Source organism: Malaya genurostris, chromosome 3, assembly GCF_030247185.1.
Source record: "Malaya genurostris strain Urasoe2022 chromosome 3, Malgen_1.1, whole genome shotgun sequence".
NCBI classification, from domain to species: Eukaryota; Metazoa; Arthropoda; class Insecta; order Diptera; family Culicidae; genus Malaya; species Malaya genurostris.
In genome coordinates, this window is record NC_080572.1 from 33,851,554 (window position 1) to 33,874,660 (window position 23,107).

The following is a 23,107-nucleotide window of genomic DNA, read 5'->3' on the forward strand; positions in this document are numbered from 1 at the left end:
TGGCACAGTTGATTGCGTTTTCGAACACAGATTCGGTGAATGGAAATTACTTACAGTGGATAGTTTTTCACAACAGCAATACAGTCGTAGGAACCTTTAATGTTGACACATTGAAATCCCTCATCACAGGCAGCATCGTCCTCACATTCGTCGATATCTGTACAAGAGAAATTAATATAAATGTTTTGAGAATCTGAGTTCAATCTATAACCATAGAAAGCCACTAGAGAGTGCACATTGAAATCATCAGGTTCGCAAAAAAATCGTGAAACGAGAAACAGTTGGTGGCCGATAGATAAAAGTGTAAAAAGTGTAATGTACAAACCTTCACACAGCTTACTGGCACTGTCATAGATGTACCCGGGCAAGCATTTTTCCACAGCCTTCTGCTGACATGAGTAATTTCCTCGCCCATTCATGCAGTGTTGAGTTTCCCTATTGCAAGCGTCAGTCTGCTCTAAGCATTCGTTTATATCTAAACGAGAGTACCAGACCAAAGTGCTTAATATGGAAGAAACAAAATCGCAGAGCAATAAAAAGCAACACTTCACGAAGAACGACTCAAACCATCATTCATAACAATATGGTTTTCTCGACCAAATCTGCTATTGTACGTACCTTCACATTTCCCAGATTTGCGATCGTACCGGAAGCCGGTATCACACTTTACGTCTTGGATGTCCAAACAGCGATAGCCTCCGTCAAAATTTACACAAACCTGCCGATCGATGTCACAGGTAGCGTCACCTGTTTCACATTCGTCAATGTCAACACACTCACCCGTCCGTTGGTCCTTCTCGTAGCCACGTCGACAGCTGGGCGAGAAAGGAATAATTCAGGACAATGTATTTCAAGTTTAAGTGGCAATTTGGTAGTCTGATTGCATGTTGAAAGAGTGGTTATCATTAAGTGGAATTAATTATTTAAAAATTCCAACAGTGTTCGAATACTTGATTATATGAATATTGCGCTAAAAGATCTTACACACATTCACTGTTTTGTTTTGTGGTATTTCGAACAAAAATTCAATGTTGTTTTTGAGCTTTTTTTAGAAATGGATAGTAAGTCAGCAAGATTACTCTCACTCTGATTTTGATGTAATTTAGCACCTATCTTGTAAGAAATCGAATAGACATACTAATAACCTGTTTTAATCCACCTAGTGGTGTAATGATGCCTTTCTCATATGTCTCATATTCTCATACATAAATCTGTGGTTACTTAAAATAATTTGGTATTCTTGGAAAGCAAAAAGGTTTGTCCATAAACTAGTATAACATACAGAGTGCAACAGCACTCAGGTCGATTAGGCCATCTCTTAGAAAATGGACTGATTTCCACTATTGCAGATACTTCCGGAACACTTACACCCAAACCTCCGTTTACGAACACTTTTTATACGTTACCTCTTTTTACGTACCTCTTTTTACGAACCAAATCCCAAATAACGTAATCTTTTTTTACGAACCAAATCCCAAATAACGTAAACTTTTTTTACGAACCTACTTCGTAAAAAGAGGTTTTGTCATTCATCGAAAGCGATTTCCGGCTCCATGGAAACTACTACAATATAGGTATTTTGGAACGGGTTTAAAGAGTAGATTCCGGAAAATGATGTTTGAGGTATTTTGGAAATCCAAGATGGCGACTTCCGGTTTGTTAATATTCCTTGAAAACCAATACAATATGGGTATTTTCGGAACGGGGTTAATGAGTAGATGTCGGAAAATGATGTTTGAGGTGGTTCTGAAATCCAAGATGGCGACTTCCGGTTTCTTGATATTCCTTGAAAACCCTTACAATACGGATATTTTCGGAACGTAATTGATGAGTAGATGTAGGAAAATGATGTTTGAGGTGGTTCTGAAATTCAAGATGTCGACTTCCGGTTTATCGATATTCCTTGAAAACCCTTACAATATGGATATTTTCGGAACGTAATTGATGAGTAGATGTAGAAAAATGATGTTTGAGGTGGTTCTGAAACCCAAGATGGCGACTTCCGGTTTCTTGATATTCCTTGAAAACCCTTACAATATGGATATTTTCGGAACGTAATTGATGAGTAGATGTAGGAAAATGATGTTTGAAGTGGTTCTGAAATCCAAGATGGCGACTTCCGGTTTGTTGATATTCCTTGAAAACCCATACAATATGGGTATTTTCGGAACGGAATTGATGAGTAGATGTCAGAAAACGATGTTTGAGGTTGTTTTGAAATTCAAGATGGCGACTTCCGGTTTGTTGATATTCCTTGGAAACCCATACAATATGGGTATTTTCGGAACGGGGTTAATGAGTAGAAATGAAAATGATGTTTGAGATGGTTCTGAAATCCAAGATGTCGACTTCCGGTTCATCGATATTCCTTGAAAACCCTTGCAATATGGGTATTTTCGAAACGGAATTGATGAATAGATGTCGGGAAATGATATTTGAAGTGGTTCTGAAATCCAAGATGGCGACTTCCGATTTGTTGATATTCCTTGAAAACCCATACAATATGGGTATTTTCGGAACGGAATTGATGAGTAGATGTCAGAAAACGATGTTTGAGGTTGTTTTGAAATTCAAGATGGCGACTTCCGGTTTGTTGATATTACTTGAAAACCCTTACAATATGGGTATTTTATGAACGGTATAGTGTTTTAAAGGAAAACCAAATTAAAGGAAAATGGCAAAAACTTTAAAAAGATAAAAATAAACCGGAAGTCACTGTTTTGCATTTCAAAACCACCTCAAATACAATTTTCCGATGTCTACTTTTAAATCTCTTTCCGAAAGTACCCATATTGTAAGGGGTTTCAAGGAATATGAACAAATCGGAAGTTACCATCTTGGATTCAAGATTCAACTCAAACATCGTTTTCTGACAACTACTCATAAATCCCGTTCCGAAAATACCCGTATTGTAAGGGTTTTCAAGGAATATCAAGAAACTGGAAGTTGCCATCTTGGATCTAAGAACCACCTCAAACATTGTTTTCTGACATCTACTCATCAATCGCGTTCTGAAAATACCAATTATGTAAGGGTTTTCAAGGAATATCAAGAAACCGGAAGTCGCCATCTTGAATCTCAAAACCACCTCAAACATCGTTTTCTGATATCTACTCATCAATTCCGTTCCAAAATACCCATACTGCAAGGGTTTTCAAGGAATATCAACAAACCGGAAGTCGCCATCTTGAATTTCAAAACTACCTCAAACATCGTTTTCTGACATCTACTCATCAATTCCGTTCCAAAATACCCATACTGCAAGGGTTTTCAAGGAATATCAACAAACCGGAAGTCGCCATCTTGAATTTCAAAACTACCTCAAACATCGTTTTCTGACATCTACTCATCAATTCCGTTCCGAAAATATCCATATTGTAAGCGTTTTCAAGGAATATCAAGGAACCGGAAGTCGCCATCTTGGATTTCAGAACCACTTCAAACATCGTTTTCTGATATATACACATTCACCCCGTTCCGAAAATACCCATATTGTAAGGGTTTTAGAGGAATATCAACAAACCGGAAGTCGCCATCTTGAATTTCAAAACTACCTCAAACATCGTTTTCTGACATCTACTCATCAATTCCGTTCCGAAAACACCCATATTGCAAGTGTTTTCAAGGAATATCAACAAACCGGAAGTCGCCATCTTGAATTTCAAAACCACCTCAAACATCGTTTTCTGATATCTACACGTTAACCCCGTTCCGAAAATACCCATATTGCAAGGGTTTTCAAGGAATATCGATAAACCGGAAGTCGCCATCTTGAATTTCAAAACTACCTCAAACATCGTTTTCTGATATCTACACATTAACCCCGTTCCGAAAATACCTATATTGCAAGGGTTTTCAAGGAATATCAACAAATCGGAAGTCGCCATCTTGGATTTCAGAACCACTTCAAACATCGTTTTCCGACATCTACTCATCAATTCCGTTCCGAAGATACCCATATTGTAAGCGTTTTCAAGGAATATCAAGGAACCGGAAGTCGCCATCTTGGATTTCAGAACCACTTCAAACATCGTTTTCTGATATATACACATTCACCCCGTTCCGAAAATACCCATATTGTAAGGGTTTTAGAGGAATATCAACAAACCGGAAGTCGCCATCTTGAATTTCAAAACTACCTCAAACATCGTTTTCTGACATCTACTCATCAATTCCGTTCCGAAAACACCCATATTGCAAGTGTTTTCAAGGAATATCAACAAACCGGAAGTCGCCATCTTGAATTTCAAAACCACCTCAAACATCGTTTTCTGATATCTACACGTTAACCCCGTTCCGAAAATACCCATATTGCAAGGGTTTTCAAGGAATATCGATAAACCGGAAGTCGCCATCTTGAATTTCAAAACTACCTCAAACATCGTTTTCTGACATCTACTCATCAATTCCGTTCCGAAAATATCCATATTGTAAGCGTTTTCAAGGAATATCAAGGAACCGGAAGTCGCCATCTTGGATTTCAGAACCACTTCAAACATCGTTTTCTGATATATACACATTCACCCCGTTCCGAAAATACCCATATTGTAAGGGTTTTAGAGGAATATCAACAAACCGGAAGTCGCCATCTTGAATTTCAAAACTACCTCAAACATCGTTTTCTGACATCTACTCATCAATTCCGTTCCGAAAACACCCATATTGCAAGTGTTTTCAAGGAATATCAACAAACCGGAAGTCGCCATCTTGAATTTCAAAACCACCTCAAACATCGTTTTCTGATATCTACACGTTAACCCCGTTCCGAAAATACCCATATTGCAAGGGTTTTCAAGGAATATCGATAAACCGGAAGTCGCCATCTTGAATTTCAAAACTACCTCAAACATCGTTTTCTGATATCTACACATTAACCCCGTTCCGAAAATACCTATATTGCAAGGGTTTTCAAGGAATATCAACAAATCGGAAGTCGCCATCTTGGATTTCAGAACCACTTCAAACATCGTTTTCCGACATCTACTCATCAATTCCGTTCCGAAGATACCCATATTGTAAGCGTTTTCAAGGAATATCAAGGAACCGGAAGTCGCCATCTTGGATTTCAGAACCACTTCAAACATCGTTTTCTGATATATACACATTCACCCCGTTCCGAAAATACCCATATTGTAAGGGTTTTAGAGGAATATCAACAAACCGGAAGTCGCCATCTTGAATTTCAAAACTACCTCAAACATCGTTTTCTGACATCTACTCATCAATTCCGTTCCGAAAACACCCATATTGCAAGTGTTTTCAAGGAATATCAACAAACCGGAAGTCGCCATCTTGAATTTCAAAACCACCTCAAACATCGTTTTCTGATATCTACACGTTAACCCCGTTCCGAAAATACCCATATTGCAAGGGTTTTCAAGGAATATCGATAAACCGGAAGTCGCCATCTTGAATTTCAAAACTACCTCAAACATCGTTTTCTGACATCTACTCATCAATTCCGTTCCGAAAATATCCATATTGTAAGCGTTTTCAAGGAATATCAAGGAACCGGAAGTCGCCATCTTGGATTTCAGAACCACTTCAAACATCGTTTTCTGATATATACACATTCACCTCGTTCCGAAAATACCCATATTGTAAGGGTTTTAGAGGAATATCAACAAACCGGAAGTCGCCATCTTGAATTTCAAAACTACCTCAAACATCGTTTTCTGACATCTACTCATCAATTCCGTTCCGAAAACACCCATATTGCAAGTGTTTTCAAGGAATATCAACAAACCGGAAGTCGCCATCTTGAATTTCAAAACCACCTCAAACATCGTTTTCTGATATCTACACGTTAACCCCGTTCCGAAAATACCCATATTGCAAGGGTTTTCAAGGAATATCGATAAACCGGAAGTCGCCATCTTGAATTTCAAAACTACCTCAAACATCGTTTTCTGATATCTACACATTAACCCCGTTCCGAAAATACCTATATTGCAAGGGTTTTCAAGGAATATCAACCAATCGGAAGTCGCCATCTTGGATTTCAGAACCACTTCAAACATCGTTTTCCGACATCTACTCATCAATTCCGTTCCGAAGATACTCATATTGTAAGCGTTTTCAAGGAATATCAACAAACCGGAAGTCGCCATCTTGAATTTCAAAACTACCTCAAACATCGTTCTCTGACATCTACTCATCAATTCCGTTCCGAAAACACCCATATTGCAAGTGTTTTCAAGGAATATCAACAAACCGGAAGTCGCCATCTTGAATTTCAAAACCACCTCAAACATCGTTTTCTGATATCTACACGTTAACCCCGTTCCGAAAATACCCATATTGTAAGGGTTTTCAAGGAATATCGATAAACCGGAAGTCGCCATCTTGAATTTCAAAACTACCTCAAACATCGTTTTCTGACATCTACTCATCAATTCCGTTCCGAAAATATCCATATTGTAAGCGTTTTCAAGGAATATCAAGGAACCGGAAGTCGCCATCTTGGATTTCAGAACCACTTCAAACATCGTTTTCTGATATATACACATTCACCCCGTTCCGAAAATACCCATATTGTAAGGGTTTTAGAGGAATATCAACAAACCGGAAGTCGCCATCTTGAATTTCAAAACTACCTCAAACATCGTTTTCTGACATCTACTCATCAATTCCGTTCCAAAATACCCATACTGCAAGGGTTTTCAAGGAATATCAACAAACCGGAAGTCGCCATCTTGAATTTCAAAACTACCTCAAACATCGTTTTCTGACATCTACTCATCAATTCCGTTCCGAAAATATCCATATTGTAAGCGTTTTCAAGGAATATCAAGGAACCGGAAGTCGCCATCTTGGATTTCAGAACCACTTCAAACATCGTTTTCTGATATATACACATTCACCCCGTTCCGAAAATACCCATATTGTAAGGGTTTTAGAGGAATATCAACAAACCGGAAGTCGCCATCTTGAATTTCAAAACTACCTCAAACATCGTTTTCTGACATCTACTCATCAATTCCGTTCCGAAAACACCCATATTGCAAGTGTTTTCAAGGAATATCAACAAACCGGAAGTCGCCATCTTGAATTTCAAAACCACCTCAAACATCGTTTTCTGATATCTACACGTTAACCCCGTTCCGAAAATACCCATATTGCAAGGGTTTTCAAGGAATATCGATAAACCGGAAGTCGCCATCTTGAATTTCAAAACTACCTCAAACATCGTTTTCTGATATCTACACATTAACCCCGTTCCGAAAATACCTTTATTGCAAGGGTTTTCAAGGAATATCAACAAATCGGAAGTCGCCATCTTGGATTTCAGAACCACTTCAAACATCGTTTTCCGACATCTACTCATCAATTCCGTTCCGAAGATACCCATATTGTTAGGGGTATTAGGCAATCTCAATAAACCGGAAGCCGCCATCTTGGATTTTGAAACGAGCCCAAACTTCATTTTCTTGCACTTACTCTTCACATCCGTTCCGAAAATAAACATATGATGCGCGGTTTCCACAATAATCACACAAAACTTTTTTTAATTCCAAGTAACGTAAACTTTTTTTACGAACCAAATCCCAAATAACGTAAACTTTTTTTACGAACCAAATCCCAAATAACGTAAACTTTTTTTACGAACTACCTCTTTTTACGAACCCCCGTTTAGTTCGTAAATGGAGGTTTCGGTGTATAATTGAAGTCGGTTAGAGAAAAGAAATTGGGATCCATTTTTGAGTCTATGGCTACAATCTCCAGCCGGTAATCGGAAAGCGGGAGCCAGAAAAGCTGAAATTAATTTCTTTGGCCGTTTATTGACAATGACTACCGATTGGAATAGTTTTGAAGCAAGTTAAGAAATTAGTTTACGTTTTCTACTTCGCCGCTTTTAGTGTCAGATCCGGATGAAATTCAGAAATTCAATATGGGACCTTGCATTTGGACCTGAGTTTGTGAAAATCGGCCAAGCCATCGCTGAGAAAAATGTGTGAGATCCATTTTTTAATAAATGACCACTATTTTCGGTGCTCCCAGAATCGGAAAACGGGAATCAGGATATCCGGAATCGGTTTGTTTGGTTTTCTATAGACAATGGCTACCGATTGAAGTAGTTTTGAGGCCAGTTAAGAAATTTTTCACGTGTTTTGCTTCGCCGCTTTACGAGACGCTATCAAATTTCAAACACACTTTACCCTATAATAGTATAATAGAATATAATAGTTCTATTGTGTAGAACTATGATACCTTTCATTTGAACTTAAGTTCGTTGAAATCGGTCGCGCCATCTCTGGGAAAAGTGAGGAAGTAATTTGAAATAGGAATTTTTACAGCAATTACCCTGTAATTCCGAAACCGGAAATCGGATCGAAATAAATTTCAGGAACTTTGTAAAGGACAATTGTACCTTTCATTCGAATCTCAGTTTGTTAGAATCGGTTCAGTCGTCTCTGAGTAAAGTTAGTGTACTTAATTTCATATCTTTTGCACATATCACCCTGTAATTCGGGAATCGGATTCGAATGAAATTCAGGAACTTTGTATTACAAGACCTTTCATTTAAATCTAAGTTTGTGAAAATAGGTTCAGCCATCTCCGAGAAAAGTGAGAGCAAAAAATGTTACATACATACATACACACACATACAGACATTTTGCGTACTCGGCGAACTCATCGAATGGTATATAAAACTCGACCTCGGTTCAAAAGTCGGTTTTCACAGTCATTGCATAACCTTTCTATATGAGAAAGGCAAAAAATAGACCGAAAAAAGCTTTTTCAGGAATTAGAAAATTTGAAAAGAACGAACAAAATATGAAAATCCTTCTTAATCCACCTAGTGTTGTGGTAATGCTTTTATCTTTCTTCAAAACAGTCTCATAAAAACATTTTTTATATTCTTTGTGACACTAGTTTGGGCTCATTTTTGACACCAATTGATTCAGATTGAATCGAGTAGTTCACAAAAGCATTCATCAGTATTTATATCACATAGTAGGCATCGTTTTTCCAACCAAGCGCATGATATTTGCGTTGCCTATTTGTATGAGAAGAGTTATGCTAATCTAAAAAACCCTTCTTAGTCCACTTAGGGGAATTTTCATAGATCTTGAAAAATCACATGAAATTTTTGAAATCGAAAAAAAAAATTTGATGCCAAAAGTCTTAGAATTGCATGAAACGTCGAGATTTAGTGTCACCTCGAAAAAAATTTTTTAATTCGATTTTCTGGGACTTATTTATCAAAATCCCAAGTCCCAGAGAGTCGATTTTTTCAAAAATAATTGTTTTTGAGAAAACACTAAATCTCGACATTTCATGCAATTTTAAGATTTTTGGCATCAAAAAAAATTTGCGATTTCGGAAATTTCATGTGCTTTATCTAGATCGAAAATTTTCAAATTTTAACCGCAGGGCAGCACCCCTTATCCATGTCTGATTTAGCTCAAATTTTGCGTGAAGACTTTTTCCGATGTGCTTAAACATTTGAATAATAGTGCTTTACGAAATTAGAGGTGATCCCAAAATATTGGCACCCTTATATACATTAAAGCGGTAAAAAACAACGTGTTTCGTCGGTTACGTCACTTATACCATTACCAAAAGTCACAGTCATGTGGTCTTCGAACTTGAACAATGGCCTAACAATAGCTTTCAAACGGGACTAAGCTTGTTAAAATCTGTTTGGTCATCTCCGAGAAACTTGCGCGGTAAACATACAACGCGTTTTGTCGGTAACGTCACTTATACAATCATATATCCGGAACCAAAAAGTCACAGCCATTTGATCTTTGAACTTGAACATAAGTTTGTTAAATTCAGCCATCTCTGAGAAAATTGAGCGGTAAAAATATCTTCGAAAAGTACACACACACACACATATTTCCGATCTCGTCGAACTGAGTCGAATGGTATATTACACTATGGGTGTCCGAGGCTCCGTTCATAAGTCGGTTTTTCCAGCAATTCTAATACCTTTCTATAGAGAAAGGCAAAAAGGAACGTTCAAAACGTGGTTTTTGAACGCTTCAGCAGCTTCTTCAGGAATTGAATCGCTCTCCACGCGGTTTATCTTCACGGAAGGGAAAAATAGAAGTCATTATGTGCCAAGTCTGAACTATACAGCGGGTGGCAGCTGACTCTCCCTTACTCTAAATGAAAATACAATTACCTATACATTGAAACTGTAAAACTGCAAAAATTTTAATGCTTGCTTCTCTATCTCATGCCTGAACATCTCGAGATCACCTACTTGTAGTAGGTAGGGATGCGTTTGACTTTTTTCCAGTGTAGATGTTTAAGTAATTTGAAATTGGAATTTTTGAACTAATCTCCCTGTAATTGCGGAAACGGAAGTCAGATGAAAAATGAAACTCTATCTATAGACATACATCTAGGAAATCAACTTGTAAAAAAATGTAAAATTATACGAGAGTTAAGCGTAGTCTTAGGGTGAAGCCAGAGAGAAAGCGACACGCGACACGAAACGAAGCGATGCGGAACTTGACAGATCGCATGGAGTCGCGCGGCGGAGCTCCGTCCACTCAAGTTCAGCAGAAAAATGCCATGTATGTCAGAGTGAGTGCGATGCGATCGGTCAGTAGTCGCTTCGCAACGCATCGCGTTCACTCTGACAAACTGACTGTCAATTTTCACATCGCGTCGCTTGTTGCTTTCTCTCTGGCTTCACCATTAGGATGCTGTCAGAGTGAAAGCGTCACGCGAAGCGTCTGGACGTGCGTGTGAGCTAGTTACATTTGAGAGCCTGTCAGAGTGAATGCGATTCGAAAATAGTACATAGCATTGAACCGCTACGCGTTACCTCGCGTTCCGCGCTCTCTCTGACATCAACCTTAGACTCCAAGCTCATTTTTGTGTAACGCTACACTACCGTAGCAAATAGTATGCTAGGCTTTATTAAACGCTTCAGTCATAACTTCCCGGACCCGTATAAAATTAAATTATTATATAGTAGAGGAGAGTGTGCGGTTACCGGCACCCTTTTATTTTAAGCTCACCAAGTGCACATTATGCGGACATATACATCAATGAAAAGGTAAAGTCCCTAGCTAACAACTGGTTAACCCTCCGTCTGACATAATTTCATACCTTCGGTCTGACTGATGGGTCTGGCCAGACCCCTATTCATTTACGTGTATTTTTACGCATTTCGGTGTGAATTAGAAGTGTATTCAGGTTCATTCTATACAAACCAGGTAAATTTCGTTTCTTACATTTCTTAGTTGACATAGCATATGATTTTCTGAAATCTTGTAAAATTAAAGTAAAGTCAATAATGTTTTTGAACGTTTTATAAATTTTATTTTATAGAAACGTAGATTGAATTCACAAAAAGAGATTTTTTTTATGAATTTGTCGTTGTAGTATTTATGTCAATAAAACATATGTATTGAACCTTTGAATGCTGTTGGCTAATTTCAATTAATAAAAACAAGTTTTTCGGTGATTTTTTTCTTCTTCATGTAAACATATCTTGCTGTTTCTTTTGCATATAAGTGTTTCGGCACCGATGCTTGTACGATTAGCCACAACAATCAATGGAATGTTGATTGGTTTACCGAAAACAGTTTCAATAGACGAACGAACGACAAAATGTTTGATTATATGAACATTATTCATTCGGTTTGCAATGTTCGGCAAAACTAGAGTTCTAGACAAAGAATGGAGAAAAGTGCGTCTTGCATTATTTTTGTTGCATCGTCGAGTTCTTTGCAAACACAAGAGGCCGCCAGTGCCATCTTATCCAACATATTAAAAAATTAGAGTGTTGTGTACGAGACTCGACCGATCATGATGACTCTCCTATCAACAGATTTAAATTTGAAGAAAAGCAAATAATTGCGAAGCACTATCTAGGATTCTAAAGCTAATTTTAGGAATTAATTTATCAGCGTTTGAGCGTTTAGTAGAATAATTTCACAAGAATAAAATTTCTTTTTTTTTTTAGAATTTAATGGTGTTAAAAATTTATTCTAGTAATTTTTGGAAACAAGGACCTTCAGTCACTAATATTTCAAGTGCGTTTAAGAAGTAATTATAATAATATTTATAGCAAAAGTTTTTTTTTGCAAACTTCCGCATCCGTTAGTAAAAAGAGATTGCTGTTTACGACAAGCGCCACCGGTGATTTGTTTTCTATGTTTGATGTCTGTTATTGAGTAACGTTGAATATTGGCTCGTGACCGTGTGTTGTATAAAAACTGGACTTCATCACTCATTAATTTAAATGAAAAAGTATCAATGTGAACAATCAAACAAATAGGCGCATAAATAATATGTTTACTGGCACATGTGTCCTATGCGTTCATTCGTAAACTGAGACGCAGATATGATGAATTTAGCAGCCAATACTAACAGCATACTCGCAAAATATATTCACAGACGTATGTGTGTTTCCGCACCGTTTCCTCAGGTGAAGTGTTCGTTTACACACTATGTTCAGCAGTGAATTGGGCAAAGAACACTAATAATAAAATAAAAAGAACTCCAAAGCAAAAATAAAGACAAACGTACGCTTGTATGTTTATGAATGAACACTTGTATATGTACGACGTGAACTTAAATGGTAGTTAGAATGGAGAGTAGTTCTCCAATAAAAACATTTAAAAAAAATCATGAACACATATTATATTTTTTCTTTGTTCTAACGACTTAGTATAGCAGTCAATATTTCTTTTTTCTTTCAGCTAACCAGAGACCATTTTTGTTTCTGTTTCTACAAAAATGGTCTCTTGTTAGGTGAATATCACATAAAAGAAAATAACACTACACAAAATGTATGGGGTTCAGCCAGATACCATTAGTCAGACCGAGGGTAGTGTTTCAAACCAGCCGTTTTTCATCATTTTCGAGGACACTGTCTATATTGCATATTGAAAGGAAGCTAGCTGAAACCTCAAGTCGATAGATAAATTATAAATACGTAAAATTGATGGTAAAAAACAAAAAAAGGTCTGGCTGGACCCATCAGTCAGACGGAGGGTTAAGAAACTATGTTGATTCATTTGATTAAAAAAGCTTTATTATCAATTTAGTAAAATGATAAATTTTGGCAATTTCAAAAAAGTGTTCGGTTACCGGCACCCCAAGAAAATTCACTAAAAATGGAAAAATATAAGTAAAGACTGCAATTATTCAAAGAAAAAACGGAATTTTTCGTCTCGGAGACTTTCAAGACAAAAGTCTTTATTTTCTGATGGTGACTTCGCATTGGCTCTCTTGGACGATGATTTGGATGGAGGCGTCTTTGGTGTTGATTTAGCCGGTCTTCCACGTTTATTTCTTAACCGGAGCATCTGCTGTATGAGCAGCTTTATGTTTGGTCAAAACTTTGGCTTGCTTTGTCTCTCTGCATCTCTGCATATCACTGACAAATTTTTCGCGATTTGTTTTAAAAAAGTGGGGTAACCGGTAACCGAAATTGGTAGACACTTTGCAACTGACGAAAAAAAAACTTTGGTTGCGAAAATTTTGATTTTTGGTATTGAATCACGAAATAGATCGATTTCACCTCATAAATATTCAATCCACTCACCTTTTCGATTGATGCTCTTCAATTTATGATACTATAAAAAAGTCAGAAAAAACTTTTGTGTTGATTTTCACGCAATTAAAATTTGTTTTGAGCGCAGCAAAAAGTACAACCGTCGGTTTGCTTTGGTATTCGGCACAAAAAGAATGACACTATCTACTTTCTATCAAAAGTTACGGTGGGGTGCCGGCAACCGAACACCTTACCCTACATAAGTCAGACCTATTTTGGAATATTGCAACCTAGTATGGAGTCCATATAATATTGCTTACGAAGAACTCTTTAAAGATGTTCATGACGGTATTTTATAGTGAAGGGTGCGTAGCAAGTGTCCATAACAGGGATCCATAAATTTAACTAATTTGACGAGAATCGATACTTTTTGCATAACTTATATATTGCATAACTTATATATGTATTTGGAGGAGGTGGATGTAGTAAGGGCCTCTAAAAGGGGGTGTTATGTATGTAACGACATAACTCCGAAAATACTGAACGGATTGCCATCAAACTTAACACAGGTACTTCTCACTCTTCAGAGATGGTTATAAGGGTATTTTATAGGAAAGGAGACATAGAATGTGTCCTTAATAGGGGGAAAAATTTATCTAATTTAACGAGAATCGATATTTTTCGAAGATCATAGCTAATTTTTGCACAACTTAGATGTGATTATAAGGGTATTCGTGTGGGGTGGATGTAGTAAGTGCACACCTAGAAAAATCGTGTAAATTTACGTCGTCTAAGACCGACATATAGGAGCATCAAGAATGACTCATTTCTACAGTCGATTTAACACATATTTAATTCATTCTGACATATTTTTAAGGACAGAAACATGTAAATTTACACGTCTGCTTGAAATGTGGGTTAAATTTGACACATATTTAAATCATTCTTGTAAACATCAGTCACTTTACGGATTACGTGATAAAGAATTGTGTCATATGTAGATTTGCGTCACCAGTAACTTTCATAATTTGTTGCTGTGTGCCTCTGCATTTTCAGGTGAAGAGTGTGTACCAAGTGTCCTTAACATGGGAAGAGGAACAATGACGAAATTTATCTAATTTTAAGGTACCTGTTTTGGAGAAATGCTGAGATCGAATCGTAAACAATAGTCAGCTGATTTAATCTCGCATTGCATAAGGCAGTAGTGTCCGCCCTCTGTGTTGAAAAAAATTACACCACTCCACCTTACCGATCGCGAGTAATCGTGACTATACTCTTATGTAACAGACTGTACCTTTTGATGAACACAGATACTTTCTACACTACTCAGAGGCGGTCATAAGGGTAATGATGGAGAAGAGCTGTAGTTTCTCCAAGATGACTCACATCGAATATACCGGTTTACGGTACTTTCGGTTCTGAAAGTGCGGGAAACATTGGTCAAAACTTCCAAAACGGAATTCACTCACCTTTCTTCGGTATGGGTCAACCGATTTTCTCGAAACAGGGCAAAAAATTTCTAAATCAGGCTCAAACCTGTTCCAATGTACAGGTCATGTTAGTTACTGGTCGGACGAACCGACTTCAGCTTTACTGTTCCTCGGTATGTGGTTCCGGAGGCACGGAACCCACTCACTTTTCTCAGAGATGGTTCAACCGGCTTTCACAAACAAAAGTAATAAACAAATGGTATTCCGGAACAACAGGGAGAAGTGAGTTTTATAATTCTAACCGTCATTTTGACCGAGTCGGCAAAAATTATTTTAATTTTTTCTCAAAACTATTTTGTAGGCCATGCAATTTTTTTGTTTGAAGAATACCACAGTAATTTAGTTGAGAATATGAGTAATATGAGAAAACATAGTTACATCACCCACTAAAACAGAAGTGTCTAATCGATTTCCTACAATTTCTGCTTGCATACCATTTTTTTTTAATTTACGGTTTCCGAGTTATAACGATTTGAAGAAAGCTCAAGCGAAGAAATCATTTGTCCATTTAAAAAAATCGTCTTGAGTCGAACTGGTTTCATGAACAAATGGTTTGTCATACTAAAGATGTGTGCGAAGTTTCATCCAAATTTTTAAAAAAATCTGCTTTTAATATCTGGAAATTCTTTTCTGAACATATTCAGACCTCCAAGCATTTCCCAATTGAGGATTCATCTTCCTATTTATATCATCATTGATTATTTTGCTTGCCTCAAAGTGGTTAGTATCGCAAAAAGTTCTTTTAATCCATTCATTGGTATAATAAACACACCATATGAAAAAAATAGAAAGAAACTGATGATCAAAATGTTTAGACAGAAGTTTCATTGCAATATAATAATTTTTCAGCAATCAATCCAGTAATTTCGGAATCGGACAAAATCTTATATCAGCCTATTTGGTTTCAGCTATATCAGTGACGACGTAAAAAAATTGCAAATTATTTATAGTTTGTAGGTTCTATTAGACGACAAACTTCGGCTGTGCCGGTTACCAAATAGAAATTACATCGATTTCTCGAATGAATGTTGAAAAGAAAAACATGATTCCACTACTAATTGGATTTAAACAGGTTTAGATTACTACCATGCATGTAGAGTTCAGTAATTTTGAAATCCTGCAGTCTGTCATCTTGAATCAGCAATGTCAGCATTGCATTAAAAAAGTAATACTCACTCTGACGAAGTTTCGTCTGCGGAGATCTCATTTTCGTCCTCCGAAGTAATCTGTACGCAAGTTTTCCTATCATCCAGTAGGGTGTACCCTTGATGACACTTGCACTTATAAGAACCAGCTTCAGTGTTCTCACAAATTTGCGAACAAAGATTTTCAAAGCGACCGCACAAGTTGTCTGAGAAAAAAATGCAATAAATAACGAAAAGTAGCGACAACAGCGGAAAGCTCAAAACAGTGCAGCGCGTGTATTCGAGTGCGCACCATGCCGTTGCATGCAAAACTTACTCTCATCTTCTTCGTTCAGAATAAATGTATCATCTCCTTGCTTGATATCTTTGCAGCAACCATCGTAAACCTCATCCCAGGGGCTGCCGAAGGCAAACGGTTCTACGGAGCACTTGCTTGAGCTGGATCCGACAACCAATCCAATTTTGCAGGCTTCACAGCAATCCTAGCAGTTGGCTGACATCGTTATCTTCGATAGAATCAGATCTCCCATGATATACTTACCGTATAAAATTCCGATCCCGAATGATCACCCTTCAAAGAACAGCTGAGACCCTGACGAGCAGCAATCTGTCCTGCCGTACATTGATAAATCTTGTGCTGTTTAGAACAGCAGATTTCAATCGTCGAAAGGCACAGTCCTCGGAGCTCCCCCGGTACCAGTTCCAGCGATTTGTTGAAGCTTGAACATAATCTGTTCTGGGTGCCCCATTCTTCTCCTTCCTGACAGCATAACGACAGTATCTGCTCGATGGCAATAGCTGAAAGATTAGCACGAGAGAAAAGAAAATCACCATGAATATTGCATCGTTATAAGCGCATCTGTATCTAAATGGTTATTTCCATTAGGTCGACGAGTAAAATCTTCACCGCAACGGATAATTTATGCGTCGGGCACGGATTGTGCTCGAAATATTTTACAATAAAACTTTTAGTCTGACAACTTTCATTTTCCATTATTAAGCCATCGCATCGTAACAGAGATCTGAAAACACTTAAGAAGGAAGTTGAAAATTTCACTACTGAATTCAATGATTTAACCTAGCCTTCGAGGAACAAAAGACCAAAAGAACAAAAAAACAATTCGGGTATGATTCGGAAGAGAAGAAAAATTTCTTTCTTCAAAACATACATTTTCGACCCTAACCCTCATTAGCATAACTTTATTTTCCCCAAATGGCAACAGTAGCAACGGAAAAAACTGCACTTTTCATTTTGAAAGCTATACCACAGTACAGTAAACATTTCGGATGTTTGGTTCTAAAGCTCATTAGGGGATTTGTGGTAGTTCTTACCTTGCACTAAGGTTACACCAATCGTGTTTGCATGCGGTTAAAAAAAATATACGAAAAGGATGGAGAAAACAAAATTATCTCAAGTAGAACAGTACAAGTTTTGCTTATCCAGAATAGACACCTTCTCCAAGGTACCATCAAAAACTGACGACTTTTACGCCCATTACGCTACTGTTCATAAAACCAAAAGCAGTGCCACATGACTCCGAAGAACAACCAAAAGTTTTTCATACATTTCACTGTAGACAAAATTTAAGCAGCCAGACCAATGAATTTCTTTAAATGCAATGCCAGTTGAATTGAGTTACTACTTTCTGCTTATAGTTAGTGTATGTTTGATGTGCCCATTCAGAGAAGCATAATGAACTCCACCATTCATTTCACGTACAAAAAACATTGGTTAGAGAGGTATTTGCTATCACACTTCAATGCATTGGAGTAAAGGATAAGATGAAAATTAGAGAACTTTTTGAAATTGCTTGCTTTTGAGTCGTTGAAAAAGAAGTATTGCTCACCAACCACTAACCATTCATTCAGTAATAGCCGTTAAACCGAGAAGGTTGTGTATAGAAGCGTACAGTTTAATAACGCTGGTTGGTTTACACGCGTTAAATACGACAACGGTTGAACTGCAGGTAGAAACCTGTTTGCAGCAGCCGTTAAAACGTATAGTCCTGCTGCATAAGAGAGCCCTAGTGCTGGGCCAAGCTGGTGAAGGAAACAACAAAGGGCGTTTCCCAAACTCTACCCAGGCCGCAATATACAGCCACAAGTGCTGAGCAGGAGAGTGCAAAGGCACATCGAAGAGGAAGAGTGCAAAGGCACATAGAAGCAGGAGAGTGCAAAGGCACACCGGTGCGAAGGCACTTCGGTGCAGAAGCATATCGGTGCGGAGCACTAGGAAGAAGGAGACAAGACAACTCGGTCTTTCCACTGCCATACAACACGCAGGTATACACCGGTGACCTGCGCTGGTTACAGCTGGCGAAGACGAAAGCAAATCGGAATTCGAGTGGTGCTGGATGTCAGGTAGCAGTAGCATCACATCATATTCTATCGCTACAGTGAGCTTCAGCATTGTATCAACGTCCAGATACATCCAACAAGAACATCTAGAGCAACGAGGATCTACACGGCAGTGCAACGGAGATAGACAACAATTTCAAGGTAGAAGTTTTTTCTTTTCCTTTTGATTGAGTACTGTGTAGTGTTGGTTTCAAATTTTATTTTAAAGTTTAGTTAAAAATTTTAATGTAATGGATGAATCCATGGACGTAAATCCTAGCATGAATCCGATACCCCCACGAACGAAAAAATATCAGGAGAGCTCTTCTGGGCCTTGGATAGTCTTTTTTAGACGTATATCAAAGCCATTAAACATTTTTCAAATTAATAAAGGTTTGACATCACGATACTCTTCAATCAAAGAGATCATAAAAGTAAATAACGATAAAATTCGTGTTGTGGTAAATAATTTGAAACACGCGAATGATATTGTCTCTTCGGAACATTTCAATAAAGAGTATAAAGTTTACATACCCTCCAAAGATGTCGAAATTGACGGTGTTGTTACCGAAGCGAGTCTTTCGGTAGATGATTTACTCAAGCATGGTGTTGGTCGTTTCAAGAACTCTATGCTTGAGGGTGTGAAAATACTGGAGTGCAAACAACTGTACTCAGTAGTTTATGAAGAGGAAAAAAAAGTTTATCGCCCATCAGACTCGTTTCGAGTGACATTTGCCGGGTCTGCGTTGCCGTCCCATGTCTATGTCGATAAAATTCGCCTCCCTGTTCGGCTTTTATTTTTTACATCCCTTCAACTTCTAGTATAGAAGTTGTTGCTTGCCAAATAAACATTAAAGGCAAAGATATTTGCATAGCTTCGGTTTATATTCCTCCAAAAGCACAAGTTGGACAGCAACAGCTTAATGAAATGGTTGAAGCCCTTCCTGCACCACGATTGATTCTGGGGGATTTAAATTCACACGGTATTATGTGGGGTTCCGTTTACAATGATAGCAGATCATCTTTAATACAAAACATTTGTGACAATTTTAGCATGACGGTATTAAATATGGGTAGCATGACACGGATCCCAAGACCTCCGGCACGCCCAAGTGCATTAGATCTATCTCTTTGCTCAACATCAATTCGCCTAGATTGCACCTGGAAAATACTGCCTGATTTACACGGTAGCGATCATTTACCAATCATCATCTCAATTAGCAGTAGCAATTGCATTGCTACTTCCGCTAGTATTCCATATGATTTGACAAAAAATATCGACTGGATTAAATACCAAAGTAGTATCTCTAGTATTTTGAATTCAATGGAAGAGCTCCCTCCACTTGAAGAATATGACTTCCTCATTTGTTCGATTCTGGAGGCAGCAGAACAATCCCAAACTAAACGCTTTCCTGGGCCAACGACTAACAGAAGGCCTCCCAACCCCTGGTGGGACAAAGAGTGCTCAGAGGCTAAACTCGCAAAACAAAATGCTTGCAAGACGTTTCTAAAACGGGGAGGAGGAACTCCTCAGAATTTTGAAAAACTTATGGTTTTAGAAACCAAGTACAAGAGCATACTTCGAGCCAAAAAATGTAGCTATTGGAGACATTTTGTCGAAGGTTTGTCAAGAGATACCTCAATGAGCACTCTTTGGAACACGGCCAGACGAATGAGGAATCGTACCGTGGGCAATGAGAGTGATGAATACTCGAACCGATGGATATTTGACTTTGCTAGGAAAGTTTGCCCAGATTCTGTTCCTACGCAGAGCATTATACGGGAATCTCCTCCAAATAATGGTTTTATTAATAACCCATTTTCAATGATGGAATTTTCTATAGCACTCTTGTCTTGTAACAATAACGCTCCAGGGTTGGACAGAATTAAATTCAACTTGGTGAAGAATCTGCCCAACCTCGCAAAAAGACGTTTGTTGGAATTGTTCAACAAGTTTCTTGAGCAAAATATTGTTCCACCTGACTGGAGACAAGTGAAAGTTATCGCCATTCAAAAACCGGGGAAACCAGCTTCCAATCACAACTCATATAGACCCATTGCGATGTTGTCCTGCATTAGAAAATTGTTCGAAAAAATTATTCTACGACGTCTCGACACTTGGGTCGAGACGAACGGTTTGTTGTCAGATACTCAGTTTGGCTTCCGTAGAAATAAAGGGACGAATGATTGCCTTGCATTACTTTCGTCTGACATCCAAATTGCCTTCGCTCAAAAGCAACAAATGGCATCTGTATTTTTAGACATTAAAGGAGCATTTGATTCAGTTTCCATTGATGTTCTTTCAGACAAGCTTCACCAAAATGGACTCCCAGCGGTTATAAATAATTATTTGCACAACCTTTTGTCAGAGAAACACATGCATTTTTCACATGGCGATTTGGCAACACTCAGAAATAGTTACATGGGTCTCCCGCAAGGCTCATGCCTCAGTCCGCTCCTCTATAATTTTTACGTAAATGACATTGACAGCTGTCTGGTAACCCCATGTACACTAAGACAATTGGCAGATGATGGCGTGGTTTCAGTTACTGGACCCAAAGCTATTGATCTGCATAAACCATTGCAAGATACCTTAGATAACTTGTCCGATTGGGCTGTTCATCTTGGTATCGAATTCTCTGCGGAGAAAACAGAGTTAGTCGTCTTTTCAAGAAAACATGATCCCGCGCAGCTTCAGCTCCATATGATGGGAAGAATGATCCAACAGGTTTTAACTTTTAAATACCTCGGGGTGTGGTTCGATTCCAAATGCACGTGGGGAGGACACATTAGGTATCTGATAACGAAATGCCAACAAAGAGTAAATTTTCTTCGAACAATAACAGGATCTTGGTGGGGTGCTCATCCGCAAGATCTAATAAAATTGTATCAAACAACGATACTTTCAGTGATGGAATATGGATGCGTTTGCTTTCGTTCCGCTGCAAACTCTCATATTATCAAACTGGAGCGAATTCAGTATCGTTGTTTGCGAATTGCTTTAGGGTGCATGCATTCGACACATACAATGAGTCTTGAAGTTCTGGCGGGAGTTCTTCCATTAAAAGATCGATTTTGGGAGCTTTCATCACGCCTGCTAATAAGATGTGAGGTGCTGAATCCCATGGTAATTAATAATTTCGAACGACTAGTCGAGCTTCGATCTCAAACAAAATTCATGACAGTATATTTTAACCATATGTCACAGGAAATCAACCCTTCAAGATATATTCCTATCCGTGTCAGCCTCCTAAATGTCCCTGACTCAACTTTATTTTTCGATACATCCATGCAGCGCGAAGTGCGTGGAATCCCGGATCATCTACGTTCGACGGAAATCCCAAAAATATTTTCAAGTAAGTTCAGGCATATTGACTCTGAGAAAATGTTTTACACGGACGGATCGCGAATTGAAGAAGCGACAGGGTTTGGTATGTTCAACAATAATGTTTCGGCCTCATTTAGGCTTCAAGAACCTGCATCTGTTTATATAGCAGAGCTAGCAGCAGTTCAATATAGTTTGAGTGTAATCGTCACATTAATTCCAAACCATTATTTCCTCTTCACAGATAGTCTGAGTGCAATTGAAGCCATTCGCTCAAACATGACTGGCAAGACTGAACCGTTTTTCCTGGGCAAAATAAAACAGTGCCTGAACGACATATTGAACAATAATTATCTAATCACTATAGTCTGGGTCCCGGCTCATTGCTCCATTCCTGGCAATGAAAGAGCCGATATTTTAGCCAAACGTGGTGCTATTGAGGGTGAAATTTATGAGAGACCAATTGCTTTCAACGAATTCTATAGCTCGTCTCGCCAAAGAACACTTGCCAGCTGGCAAGCTTCTTGGGATAAAGATGATCTGGGTCGGTGGATGCACTCAATTATTCCGAAAATATCGACAAAGGCATGGTTCAGGGGACTGGATGTGAGTAGAGATTTCATTCGTGTGATGTCTAGACTCATGTCCAATCACTACACGTTAGATGCACATCTCCTTCGAATTGGGCTCTCCGAGACTAATCATTGTGCTTGTGGCGAAGGTTATCGAGATATTGATCATGTCGTTTGGACATGCGTGGAGTATCGTGATGTCAGATCTCAACTAATAAATTCTTTGCGTACCCAAGGTAGACTATCCAATATCCCAGTTCGAGACATTCTTGCTTGTCGTGACCTTTCATACATGAAACTTATTTATCATTTCATAAAGAAAACTGGAGTTTCAATTTAATAAAGGCCCCTTTCAAGACTTAGTTCTGATCCCAGCTGCGTCCATGAGTTCAACCAATAGCTAAATTAGAATAAAAATAATGTAATGATACAAACAAACTCGAAACAGTTTATGAAATTATTAACAAAATGTCTGAAAATAACAGCTTATTTTATAATTTATAGAAGTTAATCGTTTGGTTCAAATAATATTTCCGAGTAGATTTCATAATTAATGACGAGTTACCTAAGATGATATTTAAGTAATAAGAGAATATGTTTTAATAAATGCAAAACGTTGTGACTATGTTAGAATTAAATTAGGATAAGAATATTATGTAAAAGTGATGCTACGGCGAAGAAAAACTTCTGTAAACTGCCTTAAGAAATAAACGTATTCATGAAAAAAAAAAAAAAACCACTAACCATTGATTCTAGATCGAATTAACAAC

General features: G+C 38.0%; 1 protein-coding gene across 7 annotated transcripts in view; it reads right to left on the reverse strand.

The window, feature by feature from the left end:
• Window positions 1–23,107, reverse strand: part of LOC131434712 (fibulin-1) — a 50,230-nt gene that overhangs the window by 9,782 nt on the left and 17,341 nt on the right. For 5 of the 7 annotated variants that reach the window (XM_058601741.1, XM_058601742.1, XM_058601737.1 and 2 more), the window contains 6 exons: window positions 16,645–16,901; window positions 16,420–16,585; window positions 16,135–16,309; window positions 619–815; window positions 326–475; window positions 55–157 (listed from right to left, as the gene is read on the reverse strand). In XM_058601741.1, the coding sequence (XP_058457724.1) occupies window positions 55–157; window positions 326–475; window positions 619–815; window positions 16,135–16,309; window positions 16,420–16,585; window positions 16,645–16,901 (1,048 nt within the window). The remainder of the gene's footprint in view (window positions 1–54; window positions 158–325; window positions 476–618; window positions 816–16,134; window positions 16,310–16,419; window positions 16,586–16,644; window positions 16,902–23,107) is intronic. The other 2 variants (XM_058601744.1, XM_058601743.1) reach the window with 1 other exon arrangement.